The sequence below is a fragment of the Cydia pomonella genome, chromosome 28 (genome assembly GCF_033807575.1).
Source record: "Cydia pomonella isolate Wapato2018A chromosome 28, ilCydPomo1, whole genome shotgun sequence".
NCBI lineage: Eukaryota > Metazoa > Arthropoda > Insecta > Lepidoptera > Tortricidae > Cydia > Cydia pomonella.
Genome location: NC_084730.1, coordinates 3,639,983 through 3,657,832, shown reverse-complemented (window position 1 = coordinate 3,657,832; position 17,850 = coordinate 3,639,983). Strand labels below are relative to the sequence as shown.

General features: G+C 39.2%; 1 protein-coding gene and 1 long non-coding RNA gene across 3 annotated transcripts in view; both read left to right on the top strand.

Annotated features, from left to right (window-relative positions):
• LOC133532927 (homeobox protein PKNOX2-like) overlaps nucleotides 1-14,980 on the top strand; it is a 52,490-nt gene extending 37,510 nt beyond the window's left edge. The window contains exons 2-11 of one of the 2 annotated variants that reach the window (XM_061871793.1): nucleotides 3,898-3,997; nucleotides 4,657-4,846; nucleotides 6,128-6,257; nucleotides 7,218-7,294; nucleotides 7,846-7,927; nucleotides 9,106-9,180; nucleotides 10,063-10,202; nucleotides 11,276-11,411; nucleotides 13,632-13,712; nucleotides 14,645-14,980. In XM_061871793.1, coding sequence (XP_061727777.1) covers nucleotides 3,927-3,997; nucleotides 4,657-4,846; nucleotides 6,128-6,257; nucleotides 7,218-7,294; nucleotides 7,846-7,927; nucleotides 9,106-9,180; nucleotides 10,063-10,202; nucleotides 11,276-11,411; nucleotides 13,632-13,712; nucleotides 14,645-14,760 — 1,098 coding nt within the window. In that variant the 5' untranslated portion in view covers nucleotides 3,898-3,926 and the 3' untranslated portion in view covers nucleotides 14,761-14,980. Of the gene's footprint in view, nucleotides 1-3,897; nucleotides 3,998-4,656; nucleotides 4,847-6,127; nucleotides 6,258-7,217; nucleotides 7,295-7,842; nucleotides 7,928-9,105; nucleotides 9,181-10,062; nucleotides 10,203-11,275; nucleotides 11,412-13,631; nucleotides 13,713-14,644 lie in introns of both variants that reach the window. The other variant, XM_061871792.1, reaches the window with a different exon arrangement.
• Nucleotides 1-17,850, top strand: part of LOC133533144 (uncharacterized) — a 79,367-nt gene that overhangs the window by 56,690 nt on the left and 4,827 nt on the right. The window lies entirely within an intron of this gene.

Here is a 17,850-nt window from a genome sequence, read left to right as displayed (position 1 = left end):
TAATTTGGGATCAATTTATATTGGATCACGCGCGATGTTAGTAAGGGATGGTAATAGCAAAGCCCTCTTTTCCTCAAATTGCGAGGGTTCTTTTGTTCGTTAATTACGATCCCAATAGCTGTAGGCAAAGTCAGGTGAATAGGCAAGTTGGGAAATAATATCTTGCTTATATCCATAAAAGTACTGTGAGCTGTTTGTTAAGAAGGGTCTTAGAAAATCTTCCTAATTAGAATTTTTGTTGTCATTCGATTCCATTAAAGTCCATATGGGGATTGCTGCGTAGCCCCTCGACTCAAAGTACCTGCGACACAGCAATGCAAACCATGGCATATCTACTGGCGTGCCCGGCATGCCGACATTAATGCTCGGAGCTGGATCTGAGGGACGCGACAGCCAGGGTTGTGAACATCAACACCGCTGCCTACTCGGCATCCATAGTTTGAAAAAGGAACCTCGACACGAAAAAAAGATAAAAGTCCAACTGGCTACCGATTTCAACTGCCTCCTGGCCTAGTCTCCTTGACTCTCCGCCGGCCGTCTGCCGTCTCTGCCTACGAAGCAGGGCTATAACCGCGAAAATCGAAGTTCGTCAATTGCGGGCATTTTTCTCTGTCACTCTAATTACGTCATAGTGAGAGTAAAAGAGAAAGGTCCCCGCAATTTGCGAATTTCGGTTTTCGCGGTTGGCCCCCAGGTTCCCACGTGCGAATCCTGGTAAGGGCATTTGCTTGTGGGTTTATCAGAAATAGTAGTTCCTGAGCTATGTATATTTTCTAAGTATATTTAATTATATATCGTCGTTTAGCACCAACAACACAAGCCTTCGTCAGCTTACTGTGGGACTAGGTCGAATTGTGTATAAATTGTCCTATAAATGTAAAAATTGTTTTGCTAAAAAATTCATTATACGTACACGCTTTTATCGCTGACTGTACTTTTTTCCACGGGCAACTAATACTCATCGAGACCTCACCTCCTGTCTCCATCATCAGATCAGCTCCACGTCATCATAACATTGCATTGTCATCCGATTTATTATTGTATTAGGATCTCTGCCTGTAATATCAGCTCAATCGGAAATCGGGAATATATAATTTTTAAATAAAAAGCTTGTAAAAAAGAAAGAATTACACCAGCCGATCGTTCGTCTGTACCAGCGAATCTTGTCATTGTAATGGTGACACGTCAGCGACATCTATATATTTTGATTGAAAAGTTTACAACCCCGACGACCAACGAGGAGTTAGTGTTGGATTTATAAGTAAGATCTTTCACGTTAGGTTCTTGTATAAATAAATATTATAGGGACATTATTACACAAATTGACTAAGTCCCACAGTAAGCAGAGAAAGCTTGTGCTATGGGTACCCAGACAACAATACTTAAATACATAGAAAACATCCATGACTCAGGAACAAATATCTGTGCTCATCACACAAATAAATGCCCTTACCGGGATTCGAACCCAGGACCATCAGCTTCATAGGCAGGGCCCACTAGGCCAGACCGGTCATCGTCGGTTATGTGTATATTTGTAAAGTAAATTAAAGCCTTAAAATAGCCATCTGCAATTTATACTGAAATAACAGATCATTCCACATTTGGGCGATTCAATTGTCATTTCGGTGGAAAGAAAAGACTTTTCTCGTTAGGTTCGTCTGATCGCAGAATATTTGTAAGGTAAATTAAAAAGCCTTATAAAAGCCATTATCTGCGAGTCTCGTACGCCAGGGTATCTTATCTTATATCAATCTGCAACATTTGTGATGAATGTGCTGGCTGGTTTAATATCTCTTTTTATTGCCGGGAGTTGCGGCGTGTGTTGGCTATTGTTTGTGGGGTGAGGGTAATGGTTTCTAGTTTTCCTTGGTAGTGGTTTGTTTAATATCTATGGTATTATGTGGGCGTTTAAAAATTGTAGCTGTGAAATTGAATAATAATGGGTATAATGAAATTACTGTGAAATATAAATGTATGTTTATTTATACACAGTAAAAAGTTTAAATCTAGACAGATCCCTGCAAAGTGTATTTACAGTTCGCCTGCAGGTAAGTCTCTAAATACACATATATTTTTTTAAGTCCATATGTTATCTCAAAAAATTGTTTTCGATTCATGGGTGTTTTCTATGTATATAAGTATGTATTAATCTATATACTTATGTATATCGTCGCCTAGTCCCCTTAGTACAAGATTTGCTTAGTTTGGGGCTAGGTCGGTAGGTTGTAAGATTATCAAAAAAAAAAATATTCTTTTTTTATCTACACACTTAAGTGACACTTGCACGTGTGCAATTATCAGACATAGAAGTTTTTATGGCAAAAACGAGTGTTTGAAAAAATAAACATCGATAAATCTGTTATCGATAAGTCAGTCATAAATTAATAATTAAGAGATGTAAATTCTACTCGCTGTTAATTACCAAGGAATTTCAAGATTGAAAATTAATTACAAATCTTTACATAATTTCTTTACTACATTTATTTTGTACTTAAAAATAAAAACATAAACCGTTAGTATACAGCGCTAAAAGAATAGAAAACGACCAATATATTAAAGAAGATATCGAAGCTGTTGTGTATTTTGCGGTAGCTATCTTCACTTCATAAAATATAGGTATATACTCGTAGGTAACGTTAAGGTAACATAGATTACAGTCATGTCGATGTTTCATTTTATCAAACACTTTATTTTGCCACAAACATTTCTATGTCTGGCAGTTATCATCGTAAGTATCATAGGTTGCGGTGACTGCTTACCATCAGGCGGGTCGTATGCTTGTTTGCCACCGTCGTGGTATAAAAAAAGTGACAGCGTCTTTGATAGGCTAAAATGTTGCCATATAAATATAAGTATATAGGTATACTTTTTGTTGATATGAGAGGTTTTTATTGAGATTTTTTACTATAGTCTGGCAAGCATAACGTGTCAGTCAGTAAGAACATAGAAAACTATACTTATCCCTTTTTTGGGTGCTAGTAGCGTAAGAAAAAGACAGTATGATTCTCTCTATCTACTAATAAATAACTTTATAAATAATGTTTATATGGATCTACGTATTACAATTGAACATATTACGTCGAGGGAATGCTCTCGGGTCTGAGATTTTACGGCGGATCCCAGGTATTCCTGGTTTCCGGACTGATTTTGTATAAAACACCATTACCGGAAGCACGCCCTATATGTGAGCATTTAAAAGATGAATATAATCATTTAATCAATCAATCAAATGTGTTGCATTACGTCAAGAAAACCTAAACAAAAATCTGTTTGCATGTTGGTACCTTTATTATTTTAAGTATGATGTTTTCACAAAAGTACCACATTACCGATAAGGTTCATTTTCAATTCAACATTTATAACAGTCGTGTAACATCCTTGTATTAACCGATAATAAGTACGTACCCTTTGGATTAAAGGTTGAACTGAATGGGGATTGGGGGCAATATGGAAAAAAACGAAAACTGCAAGACATACGAATATTTTTCAACCCGTTTTCAGCCGACTTAAGGGTTAAACTAAAAAATATCCACCAGCGAACAGGCTGGTAATCAACCCCACCTCATCCCGTGCCGTAGGTATCCGATCTAGGACATTCTGCAGATAATTAGCTAATATTTAATATATGGCTTTCGGCTTCGCAAGAAAGCACTAGACCCTAAGCGGAGCTCTTGCTTTCGGCCTCTGCAGGAACTTGAAGCTCACCATCTCGGTCTGCGGACACATTTAACCATTGGGTTGCAATGGGTTCTAGATCACTGTCCTCCTGTAGCTCTGCTTTTGGTATTATACTGATGTCAGAGTCCATGGGAGAGATTATCCCTCATGCTGCCAGAGTTCTGATACGCCAGTTTTGTACATCTGTATGTGTCTAATGTGTTTGTCTGCTTTTTTTAGATGGTGGCGGGGCGGGGGCGGTGCTAGGGATGCAGGGCGCCGCGCCCGCCGCCGACGGCGACCAGGCGCAGTTCGAGGCGGACAAGCGGGCCGTCTACAAGTAAGTGTACCTTATAGGAGCGGGCTATCTACCTTATACAGAGAATGGGGCGAGGGTTGCAGGGTGCTGCGCCCGCCGCCGACGACTACTAGGCGCATTTTGAGGCGGACAAGCGGGCCGTCTACAAATAAGTGGATCTTATAGGAGCGGGTTGTGTACCTTATGCAGAGAGTGGGGGGAGGGTTGCAGGGTGCTGCGTCCGCCGCCGACGCCGACCAGACGCATTTTGAGGCGGACAAGCGGGCCGTCTACAAGTAAGTGTACCTTATAGGAGCGGGCTGTGTACCTTATAGAAAGCAGATGGTGGAGTTATGCTGGGATCGAAGCGGCCAACTAGAAGTGGAGCGGAACATGATCAAACGATACAGGAAAAAGCCTTTTACCATGGTGTCTAACAATGTTTAATTGCTATATACATCATCTTGATTATTTAATATAACAGCTCTTTTGCCCCCTCAAAAGTGACCGTAGAGGCCTGAACCACCGCGCTAGCTAGCTAGGGCACGTATAGATGTTTGTCAGATCTGTCCACATATAAGTGCCACCATACATTGAGTATTGACAGATTTTTTCGCCAGGCATATTTAGCTAGTGACAGCCTAACTAATAAGCGCATTAAATATGTGTAAAACCATACATTAAAAACCTTCTCATTTCAGACATCCCCTGTTCCCGCTGCTAGCCCTCCTGCTCGAGCGATGCGAGCAAGCCACGGCGGGGGCGGAGCCCCCAGCTGCCGACGCCTTCGGCGCTGACCTGCAGGCCTTCGTGCAGCATCAGCGGAGGGACCGGCGTCCGTTCCTGGTCGACGACCCGGAGATAGATGGGCTTATGATTAAGAGCATACAGGTGAGCATTCCATCTTAAATATCATACTGTTCATTGCACTTCAAGAATTCAACGCGAAAACGCAAAGTGGCAAGCAGTTTTTAATTGACTTTCTTTCGTACGAGGAGCTTTTCTTTTTTATTAGTACCCCTATTTCTCGTAGACGCCTGATCTCATTTTTAAAAATCTTATAGGATATATAATACTTACAGTTGGTTTTGGAACTACGTCAGGATCTGAGTGATCCTGGAGATATCGAGGGAAATCTTGAAATATAATGGGCGCATATTTCATGGGACGCCTGCAGAGGCAGCATCTCCCATTGTATAACTATTATCTAAGTATTGCGAGTAAATTAAATTTTAAATGTACTATATACTATTGGGTGTAAGGGGGAAACTAGCTACAACTAAATGCAGACTAACCAAGTCCACCAAAACCAGCTATGTAATCGGTCCGAAGATCTACAATGCTATCCCAAGTTACATACTTACAAGACGTAGAAAATAATAACTCATTTTATAGGAAATTAAAGAAATGGCTAATTAATAATGCATTTAATGACATCCGAGAATTCTGTGACATTTAATTGAATTTTATTTTCTTTAATTTTTAAATCTATTCTTATTATTCTTCGGAATACCCAACTGGCGCGAAGTGGCGCAGGATAGGGCAGAGTGGCACTCTCATGTGTTAGAGGCTAAGAACCTATTTGGGTCACTGAGCCAGTGAAGTAAGTAAGTAAGTATTATTATTCTTGTTAATAATCTGACATTGTGTGATTAATATGTATTTATAATGTTTTTTTTTTTAATATTATACGACATTATTACACAAATTGACTAAGTCCCACGGTAAGCTCAATGAGGCTTGTGTTGTGGATACTTAGACAACGATATATATAATACTTATATACATATTTATAAATACTTAAATACATAGAAAACACCCATGACTCAGGAACAAATATCCATGCTCATCACACGAATAAATGCCCTTACCAGGATTTGAACCCGGGACCATCAGCTTCGTAGGCAGGGTCACTACCCACTAGGCCAAACCGGTCGTCGATTTATTTTATAAATAATGATCGAAAATGTATTAAGTGTTCATTTTATCGTTATAATGTGTTGACGTGTTTCATGCATATAGGAAATAAATATGGATATGAATAAGCGATGGACTAAATACTGGGCTAAAAACGAAACTGGTAGACGAGAGACGACTGAGAGATGATGACTCGCCTCGATGGTCTAGAGAGCTGGAGATTTAGAGTGGACTTATTGTTATTCTTACTTATAGGTACTCAGGATCCACCTGCTAGAACTAGAAAAGGTGCAGGAGCTATGCCGCGACTTCTGCGGACGCTACATCGCCTGTTTGAAGACGAAGATGCAGAGCGAGAATCTACTACGGACTGACTACACGGGAGGTTGGTACTTTTTTTTTTAATACTACGTCGGTGGCAAACAAGCATACGGCCTGCCTGATGGTAAGCAGTATCCGTAGCCTATGTACGCCTGCAACTCCAGAGGAACACAACACTATGAGTAGGGTCTAGTGTTATTTGGCTGCGATTTTCTGCTCTAGATCTGGAATGACATCCGCTGTGCTGTGCCCTACCATACAGAGCGAGATGACATTCACAATGCCCATACCTCTCTTGTGGACGTAGTTTAAGGACATACCCGGGTCCCACTTGATGGCCGCAAGCTAAGTTTTCGATTTAAGCCACAAGATGGCAGCCTAAAACGAGCAAAGGAGTGTGTGTGACAGAAGAGGGCATCAGGGCAGCACCTACGTTGACGTGAAGAGTCAATGTCAAGTTTGAATTGTTGATTTTGGCCATAAGATGGCAGACATCGCGCAAAAGAGTGTGACTGTATAGGGCAGCACATGCTTTGTCGTGAAGAGTATCAAGTTTAAGTTTTCGATTTTGGCCACAAGATGGCAGGCCCTTCAACGGGCAAGGGAGCATGAACTATTGGGGCAGCATCTGCTTATTGGACTGAAATGTCAATGTCAAGTTTAAGCTTTCGATTTTGGCCACAGGATGGTAAACCCTTCAAAGCGCATGATCCTTGATTTCCTACTTTAGAAGATTCAGTCACACTTGATAGATAGGCTATCCTCGCAACCTGTATTCATTTATTTGATCAACATTCTTTTAGTTGTCTTGTTTCTAGTCTCAAAAAAATGTGACAGAGTGGAGCTTTTTGTATGAGATGAAATTTTGTTTTGAATTTTTCACGTGTAAAATATAGCTAGAATGACATACAATATCACTTCACTTTTTTATTTATTTTATAGAAGACAAGCGTGACAGAGTGATCAGAAACAAGACAACGCAACTTATTCTGTTTCTCAGTATCTAAAAAGTATCTTATTCCAGGTGGCGTGGAAAGCAATAATAATCTCTCGGGCTCCTTAGACGATCATTCCAGCACTTCCAATTCCCCACAGTATCAGGTATGAAATGTACGTTAATTTATAATTTGTGTAGGTATTGTGTTATTTTTTACATGCATCATTTTAGTAAATTTTGGAACTGTAACTTGGATAGTCACAGATATAGTCGTTCGATTTGAAGCTGGCCCGAAGCGGCTAATCTTTTGTCTATTGTTAACTAAAACCACGCGTGGCACTACCTGCAAAATAAGGTCCGTATAATCCTGAGCGCGGGCTAGTCCAACGCTCAAAAAACCAGTGTAGGTGCGCTCTCCGATAACGCGCCTTTGTTACGCATATCGAGGACACATTTTAGACTGGTTCGGTAGCGTTCGAATCGCCGGCACTCACTAACCGTATAGGGACCACACAAGAACTCGCAAATTATTTTTCCGTTTGTTCATTTTGAATCTTATTTCAATTACCATAGGAGTTGTAATTAAATAAACGGTTAAAGTGACCGGGCCCTTTTTTTGCAGGTAGTGGCACGCGCCGTTTTAGTTAACAATAGACACTACTATTTTATGTATTTTTATATGGATGATTGCAAAACATTCGGATTTGATTAGCAGTCGCCCGTGGCTCCGCTGCCGGCGCCGCCGCCCTACCCCGTGTTCGCCGACCTGCCCTTCGCGGCCCCCAGGCCCGACCCGCGTGAGTATTTCTTACGATATACCTTATTCACTTTATAATTATAATTTAGTTTTATAGGTAGGCACTCCTTATGAATAATATGTAGTCGCGTTTATGTGGCGCTATGCCGTCTTTAATGTAACTTACAAGCACAAATGTTGTATCTCACTTTTTTTTATTTATTATATTTATATTAATACAACCCGGCAGCTTGAACATGTCATGCTCGCTTAAAAGTCTTTACTTACGGTGGCGTCGTTGATCGGGTCGCCACTTTCCCGAATGAAGGTTGAGGGAGGCGATGGCTGAGATACACGTCATACCCGTGAACGGGTGCTGTTTGTGGAGACCGGTCTGTTTAAGCTTACACGGGGTACAGGTTATGTTAAAGTATGTAACTTTACTTTTGAGTGACATTAACGTGAGACACTTCATTCGGTTCTTGTCTGTTTTAATTTTTTTGTCTTTTAATTATTTATATAAGAATTCAAGCCTTGGCGACCCTCTACATCTCTAAGGATAATTTAATATATTTTTTTATATTTTATCTCCGACACTTAGAGACTTATACATCTCTAAAGAATTTTAGTATTTTATGGTTTTATTTTTTTATCATAGTTTTTTTTGTGTAATTTGACATTTAGAGACAGTATACATCTCTAATAAAGTATTTATTATTTCATAGATTCGATATTTGTAATTGTTTTTTTTTTTAATTTATTGTTTGTAAAAATGGACATGTAAAAGTGCCCCTGTGGCCTATTTGCTGAATAAATGTTTGATATTTGATATTTGATATTTGATCACAAATCATCGAAAATCAATCATCACATAATCATCATATATTATATTATTTCATGGTTTTTATGGAATTTTTGCATGTTAGTTTCTAGTTTTTGATGATCGTGATGTGAATTCTTATAATTTTGGCTTAGGCAAATTTGTATTGAAACTTACATCATGAAATAAAATAATCTAATCTAACACATCGAAATGTTTTCGATCGTTTTTGCGTAAAGAAGCTAACAACTATGCAAACATAAAAATATTGTCATTTATTTATATTCATTAATTCATGATATCATCTTCACTCATGCCACCTGATATGTAGTATTTCCGGACCTAATTTGACGTAAGTCATGTCATCATTTCATAGCAAGTTTGAGAAAAGGTATATTATACCTCCCTTGTATTTTCAGAATCGCTCGTGGTGCAAGGTTCCACGCCAATAAGTCAAATCGGTGCCGGGTTGATATCAACGGATTCTTTCACAGGTATTCTTATTTCTCCTTTTTTTTAGTTAGCTCGTTATGGCGTCCCACTGCTGGGTGAAGGCCTCTCCCCGTGATCTCCACAGCTCCCGTTGTTGTGCTATTTCTGGCCAATTACTGATGAAGGTGTCTAAGTCGCCCCGCCATCTCCGTCTGGACCTGCCACGTCCGCCTTAACTTGCGGCATCCACTTGGTGGCTATACTAGCCCACCATCCGGATGCATGCGGCAGACGTGACCCGCCCAGTCCCACTTCAGCCTGGCGGTCTTCGACCCTAAGTCAGCTATGAGTGTTCTGGAGCGCAATGTAGTGTTTCTTTAAGAAAACATAATTAATATATTTATTAATTTAAGAGTTCAATAGAAAATACAGGAAGCGTGGAATTTGCTTATAAATACAATAAAATAAAGTTACGAGTCGTTTTTTACATAGAAAAAAATTGTGTATTTTGTCAAGTTTCTATTTATTATTTCGTGCATTTTCTCTCGGTGAGCACCATTTCATGGAACTGATGAACAGTGATCGGAATTATGGGAGTAAAACTTTAACAAAACTTATCAAGCGGACGTAAAAAGAGTGCTTATAGCCTTAAACATATTCGAATATCTATGAATGTAAATATTTTTATGGCTGTAAGTACTATACTATTCCTATCCCTATGGACTTGAATATTTTTAGGGCTGTATGCACTATTTTATGTCCGCTTAACAAGATTTGTTAAAGTTTTACTCCCATAGTTCCGATGTTTTCGTTGTGCACAATAAAGAATATTATTATTTTTATCACTGCGCACTGCTGATGAAGAAGACTATAAAATTTTGTGGAGTCTGTTTTGTTTATTAATTTTTATTTATTTATGCTGATCACTAATATTCATGTTCCAGGAACGAATTCCAACAACTCTTGCTCCTCCGTCTCCGGCTCACCCCCTCCCGAGGACGAAGATGACTCCAGCGGCAAGCGTGGCGTCCTCCCGCGCCACGCCACGCAAGTCATGCGCGCCTGGTTGTTCCAGCATCTAGTGGTGAGTGACAGGGACGGCTGACGGCAGACAGAGACGGCAAGCGCGGCGTCCTCCCGCGCCACGCCACGCAAGTCATGCGCGCCTGGTTGTTCCAGCATCTAGTGGTGAGTGACAGGGACGGCTGACGGCAGACAGAGACGGCAAGCGCGGCGTCCTCCCGCGCCACGCCACGCAAGTCATGCGCGCCTGGCTGTTCCAGCATCTAGTGGTGAGTGACAGGGACGGCTGACGGCAGACAGAGACGGCAAGCGCGGCGTCCTCCCGCGCCACGCCACGCAAGTCATGCGCGCCTGGCTGTTCCAGCATCTAGTGGTGAGTGACAGGGACGGCTGACGGCAGACAGAGACGGCAAGCGCGGCGTCCTCCCGCGCCACGCCACGCAAGTCATGCGCGCCTGGCTGTTCCAGCATCTAGTGGTGAGTGACAGGGACGGCTGACGGCAGACAGAGACGGCAAGCGCGGCGTCCTCCCGCGGCACGCCATGCAAGTGGTGAGTAATGGGCATTCAAAAAATTATAAAATTTTGGGTTATTTCAAAGGAAGAAAATGACAGTTTTGTGATGTTTAGGGTTCCGTACCCAAAGGGTTAAACGGGACCCTATTACTTAGGCTCCGCTGTCCGTCCGTCTTTCTGTCTGTCTGTCACCAGGATTTATCTCATGTACCGTGATAGCTAGACAGTTGAACTTTTCACAGACGATGTATTTCTGTTGCTGCTATAACAACAAATACTAAAAAGTACTAAACCCTCGGTGGGCGAGTACGACTCGCACTTGTCCGGTTTTTTTTACACATAATTTTGTATGGACTGTTACAGATAAAGAACAGGTACCTAAAATATGTATGAAAAACTAGGAACACTTCTTATTTTCTTATTTTAATTTACAGTTCTTACGCGATTTTAATTTACGCGATTTGATGTTGAAATAAACCAAAAGTAGTTAGTTTTTTGAAAAAAAAAAAAACAACCACTTAGAAACAAAATTTAAATTTTGAACAAAAGACTTTTGGGTCAAAATGATTCCTAACTTGGTGATACTCGTAATGATAAGTTTACCTTTTTCTTTTTTCAGCACCCATACCCGACTGAGGAAGAAAAGCGTACACTCGCGGCGCAAACTAGGCTGACGCTACTCCAAGTCAACAACTGGTTTATCAATGCTCGGCGTCGCATCTTACAGCCCATGCTAGACTGTGCTGACAAGCCTGGTAAGTCATTACCTTGTCATCATTACCATCCTTAACCATGTTGGACTGCGCTGACAGGCCTGATGGGTCATCACATCATCACTATGCCATCTACAGTATGTTACGTAGTATATTATATAACACAGTATGTTGACAAACTAGGTTGACGCTACTCCAAGTCAACAACTGGTTTATCAATGCTCGTCGTCGCATCTTACAGCCCATGCTAGACTGTGCTGACAAAGCCTGGTAAGACATTAATATGCCATCGTTACCATTTCATCATTACCATCCTAAACCCTGTTGGACTGCGCTGACAGGCCTGATGGGTCATCACATCATCACTATGCCATCTACAGTATGTTACGTAGTATATTACATTACCTTGTCATCTTTACCATCCTTAACCACGTTAGACTTCGCTGATAGGTCTGATGGGTCAACACATCATCAACATGCCACCACCATGCCATTCCATGGCATATACAGTATGTTGTGCAGTACATTATATAATACAGTATGTTGACAAACTAGGCTGAAGCTACTCCAAGTCAACAACTTGTTTATCAATGCTCGTCGTCGCATCTTACCGCCCATGTTAGACTGCGCTGATAAACCTGGTAAGTTAAATTATCATTACCATCCCATCATTATTTAATCTGTAACTCCACTTCCCTCCACTTGAACTGCATGCGTCCCATGGGCTACGGTTGTAGCTTGACAATTAGGCGGGCCGCACGCCTGTTTGCGCTCGTCAAAGTATAAAAATAGACAAACAAAACTATTTAAAGAAGCCTGTTGAGTCAGTTATCATCATAGCATTATACAGTATTGTATTAGATAAACTAGGCTGCCGCTACTTCAAGTCAACAACTGGTTTATCAATGCCCGTCGTCGCATCTTAAAGCCTATGTCAGACTGCTGTCTAGCCTGGTAAGTCATTAATATGCCATCATTACCTTTGACATTATTACCATCTTCATCATTACCATCCCATCATTACCATCCTAAACCATGTTATACTGCGCTGGCAGGCATGATGGATCATCACATCATCACCATGTGTATTAACGCTCGGCGTCCTATTTTGCAACATATTTTGGATTGCGCTGATAAACCTGGTAAGTTATTACTATCCTATCATTACCAAAGTTATATTACTGTTCTACTCTTCGAGCAACACATGCTTCTTAAACGTCGGAAGGGGGGAGCCCAAGCGATATTTGAATTATGATTTTTTGCACGTGTACGCACTTCTTACTCACTACATCCAAATTCCAATAAAATATTTTTGATTTTGATCTTCTTCTTTCTCGCGTTATCCCGGCTTTTTGCCGCTTTGGAACTAATCCCGAGAATTGGCGTAGGCACTAGTTTTTACGAAAGCGACTGCCATCCGACCTTCCAACCCAGAGGGTAAACTAGGCCCATAAGTTCCCAAAAACTCATTGGTACGAGCCGGGGTTCGAACCCGCGACCTCCGAATTGCAAGTAGCATGCTCTTACCGCTAGGGCACCAGCGCTTTTTTAAATATTTTTGATTTTGAACAAATATAAATAATATTACACCCACTTCCCGGTTTCTAATCCAACTGACATTTTCCATTCCTATGTAATTTCGGTGATAATGACTGGTTAGAGAACCTTAGGCAGAAAGTCCGCACTGCTAGACCCTCCCTTGGACTCTCGTCATGTTTGTGATTGCTGTGGCAGAAGATGCCGCTCTGGTATTGGACTCTTCAGTCACCGCAGACGTTGCAATCAACCTCCCCGCAACACCTGATTTTACCCGACGCTGCAACAATCATCTGCTATAGATGTGGTGGCCAATATATATTGTAGCAAAATTGCTACATAATCAACATCTGTCGGTTTATTTTTGAACTTCTCCAGTGACTAGCTGCCAGCTTGCTCAGTTCCCTTTCTGTTTTCTCTCTATGCGGTTTCATAATTCAGGCGTTGATGGTTAGATGGCGCTTATAGCAAAAAAACGCGAAAACGGCCGACCTTCTTCGTATAATTCTTGGCCGTTTCTAATAAATTAAGTGCATATTTGCGCTTATTTTGAATTTAAATTTTTAATGTTATTGTACTACGGAGTAACGAATGGTACAATGTTATTGTACCATCAACTTGTTAGAATCGTCTTGATGAATAGATGACTGTTTACAGAAAAAGTCGGCGGACCATAAAATGTTATATTTAACAAAAACTTTGACAATGTATTTTTGTTGTTTGCAGGTGGCAAAAAGAGCAAAAATGGATCCTCCATCAGCAAAAGGTACTGGCCTGATGCCCTCTCCAACCCACAGTTCACTGCAGGTAATTATATTAAATTAATTAATACTCTAAAACTTACATCCGACCAGAGTTTTGTACTTTCGGTAGTGGATTGTTATATTTATTTTTTCTCAAACATGCGTATTAAAAAAAACCGGACAAGTGCGAGTCGAACTCGCCCACCGAGGGTTCCGTACTTTTTAGTATTTGTTGTTATCACGGTTCATGAGATACAGCCTGGTGACAGACGGACGGACGGACGGACAGCGAAGTCTTAGTAATAGGGTCCCGTTTTACCGTTTGGGTACGGAACCCTAAAAATGACAACAATGACAAGTGTCAATTCTAAAGGTTCGTTCAGAAACGTGCTTTTTAAAGGAATATGATAATAAATAGAAATATATGAAGTATCTGTATTCTATTAAAAAGGAGTTAAAATATAGCGAAATAGTAATATTTTTAGTATTATATATTATAATTAGTTTTAGTTTTTGTCTTGTTTACTTATAATTTCTTAAAAAATTAAACTTAGATTTTTTTATTGTTTATTTCATTGCATGTTTGAGAAAAGCAATATACATACCTCGCTCGCTCGGCCGTCTATATATCTTCGGCCGGCAATCCCTTTCGTCCCGGCCTCTGTAGTAATGTACTAAACTGTGTGTACTGTGGAACATTAATTGCATGCATAAATACGCAAGCACGAGTAAGTATAACGGGTTAGCACTGATTGATTAGTACGTTATCTTTTCGCGGATTAGCAAAGTAATATTTTATGTTGTAGTTCTTAGAATTGTCTCGTCATCACCAATACTCATATCGTCAGGTGACAAGCAAAACTCACTAATTACCACTACAAGTTTATAGCCATAATGAACCATATTACTACTAAAATAATGTTGTTTTTTGTTTAATTATTCACATATACAATTCACAAGTGTTTTGAAAATTCTATGAAACATGTTCACTTGCAGGTCTCCTGTCATCCTCAGAAGACGAGGAGCAGGAAGGCGAGCCTTCGGGAGACGAGCAGGAGGCTGCCAACGAGGACCCGGAGACCTTCCCTCCCATACAGCAGCCCATGCACTAAGTCATATTAAAAATCTGAAACGTTTAAAAAAAGCAAATGTCCATTGGCAACATAGCTCCAGCTATTTTTTTTCTGCCCTCTAGCCAGAAAGCGTCAACTTTCGGCCCGCTGCGCTGAACAAGTTGCCGCTTTTCGGCTCCGTCGGACAGAAAAATAGTATACACCTCGGACAGTAAATAAGAAAGCCTTAGATCATATGTTATTCTTCAATTCCATGTGATCTGAGACATTTCTTACTTTTCTGCCCCAAGTATGTAATAAAACTTTTGCCATATGTGCGAAAAAGTACTTTTTTCGATTAGCCAAATAGTGAATTAAAAGAAAAACATTGTTTTAGAGTCCCCAGCAAGCTCAGTTGTCCATGAAAACGTAGTTACGCTCTCATTTTAAAACGACCAGCTAGATTGCTGTGAAACTTTGTACTTACAATAGGATAAGGTATATATACGCCTGTAATTAGTTTATGTAGCTTCAGATAACATAGTTAAAAAAATACAGCAAAATTAAATTTTTCAGACAAAACTATTTATTGCTCTATTTCGTTTGTTTTATAAGTTGGAGCTATATAAACGAATCACAGGCATAAATACGTATACATGTAATTTAAGATTTTCATACAAAACTTGTTTTTGCTCTATTTCTTTTGTTTTATAAACTGGAGATATAAACTAATTACAAGACTAGATATACATCATGTTATTGTATGTGCAAAGTTGCATTATAATCCAACACGTAGTTTAAAATGAGAACGAAAGTCCATTTATATTGTAAGGTGAAATTTGGCCGAGTTTGCCGGGGACTCTTAATGACACTATGCTCAGAAACTACTCATAAACATTTACTGTGTTGTGTTTGTTGGCTACACAATGATCAAAGAGAATTCCCCTTTTTCGCACATCGGTTGATTTAAATTTACCACACTATCTTGTGCCATGATTGCATTTAGTCTGTGAACGAGTCAAATGAAACAATATACAGCTTATACAGCGCGTATTTTTGATACGACCGCATAACCAAAGGATGAACATACTTTCATAAGTTTGACGACCGGTTTGGCCTAGTGGGTAGTGACCCTGCCTACGAAGCTGATGGTCCCGGGTTCAAATCCTGGTAAGGGCATTTATTCGTGTGATGAGCATGGATATTTGTTCCTGAGTCATGGATGTTTTCTATGTATTTAAGTAATTATAATTAGTTATATATTATATGTATCGTTGTCTAAGTACCCTCAACACAAGCCTTATTGAGCTTACTGTGGGACTTAGTCAATTTGTGTAATAATGTCCTATAATATTTATTTATTTATTTATTATTTATAAGTTTTCTATCAAAGACGACTTTTATTTTCTATCAAAAATAATTCGGCAAGAAATGTATCACTATTTTGTTTTAACTCAAAATGTCGCATTTGATAATAATAAGTAAATCATTTATGTCGGATAACAAGACCCATACATTACTAATTACACAGTATACTTAAAATATTTTATAATAAAAATAATTAGGTAATTAATTTAAAGCATTGTCAAATCATAACATCACTAATAAGAATAAAATAAAAATGAAATGAAATGACGCGACGTCACAACTGTTACAGAATTACGTTTTTCTACTCGTCGACTGTAATGGTTGAATTAAGATTTCGTATACCAAACTTTAATTGGGTACTTTTCATGTATGGGCTCCCAACTCAACTATAATATTCATTTCGAAACGGTTTAGTCAACTATAATGAAATGGACCAATTACAGCTCGCCGCGGTCAAGAGGACGAAACAAAACGATAGCTCAAATTAATGATTTATATGAGGTTGTATAGTAGAAACAATCGATTCATAAGTCATAAACGCACATGTGGTACCCTTAATATAGCAACATACATAGACTACGAAAACCGCTTACCATTGCTTGTTAGTCTCCATAGGCTACGTACGGTTGCCTAAATCGAGAAAATACTGTCGAAAAATTGAATTTAGCAAGGAACCAAGTACCAGAGCCTCATGAGTTACGAGAAGGTGTCGTTGGCCACCCCGCCGGCTCGCGTACGAATATGAAGGAATCGCGGCTGCTCGCGTATCTTTTGGCTTGTTTACCTGTATGATTTTATTACTTTAAAGTATTATTTTTGTTAACTCGTAGAAAAAGTATTGTATACAATAGTGATATAATCAAGCTTTTCGATCTCGTACCTTACTTTGGCAACTCAGCAAGCTTCGTTGCCTAAACACGGTACTCGACTGAAAAGCTCTCTATTATATCACAATTGTATAAAATACTATTTTTTAGCATTAGAAAATATATTTATTTATTTATTTATTTATACAAGGAATTCCAACAGCTTTAAAAAATACATTAAACTTTTTTGATAGTAGTACAGAGCCAATTACAGGAACTCACAAATAGAAACTGTATATATAATTACAAAGTACACACTAGATACAAAAGCACATGTGACACAAGATATTACAATATGAAATATATCAAGGTTACAATGAATAAAAAGAGAGACCAAGAAATAGATATGAGCAATAAGTAAGAACACTTATAACTTATGAAATTACACTAAGATAAACAACTTATATTCGCATTTAGATGAACAACATGGACCGGGCTCAAATACATTAAAGTTACAGATCACACTCCATAGCATATCACTACCTGCAACATGTTATTTAGAAGCATTGATTGACTAGATTGCGCCTTACACTAGGGATTGAGCAATTAAAAACGTCTATATAAACAATCTTTACGTGTCTTTTTAATGAAGATGGTTAAAAAACGCTTTTAATTTTTTTTTTATTGCTTATGAAAGCAAAATAACAAAAAAGATCGTATATGATCTATAATTGTCACATATTTGCTGCGACTTGTGAAAAGTGGTTTTTACTAAAAAGACACGTCAAGATCGCTTACATTCTTTCTAATACTAAAAAAAACGAACTATATGTTGTACAAAAAATATTGCCGCACGAAAAAATTACAAAAATTAATTATGCTTTGGTATAATACATTTTTAATTTTTTTTACAGTACATATGGTGCTACTTTACCGCACTAGTGCGAAAATTAGCATATTACGTTACTGTGTCGAA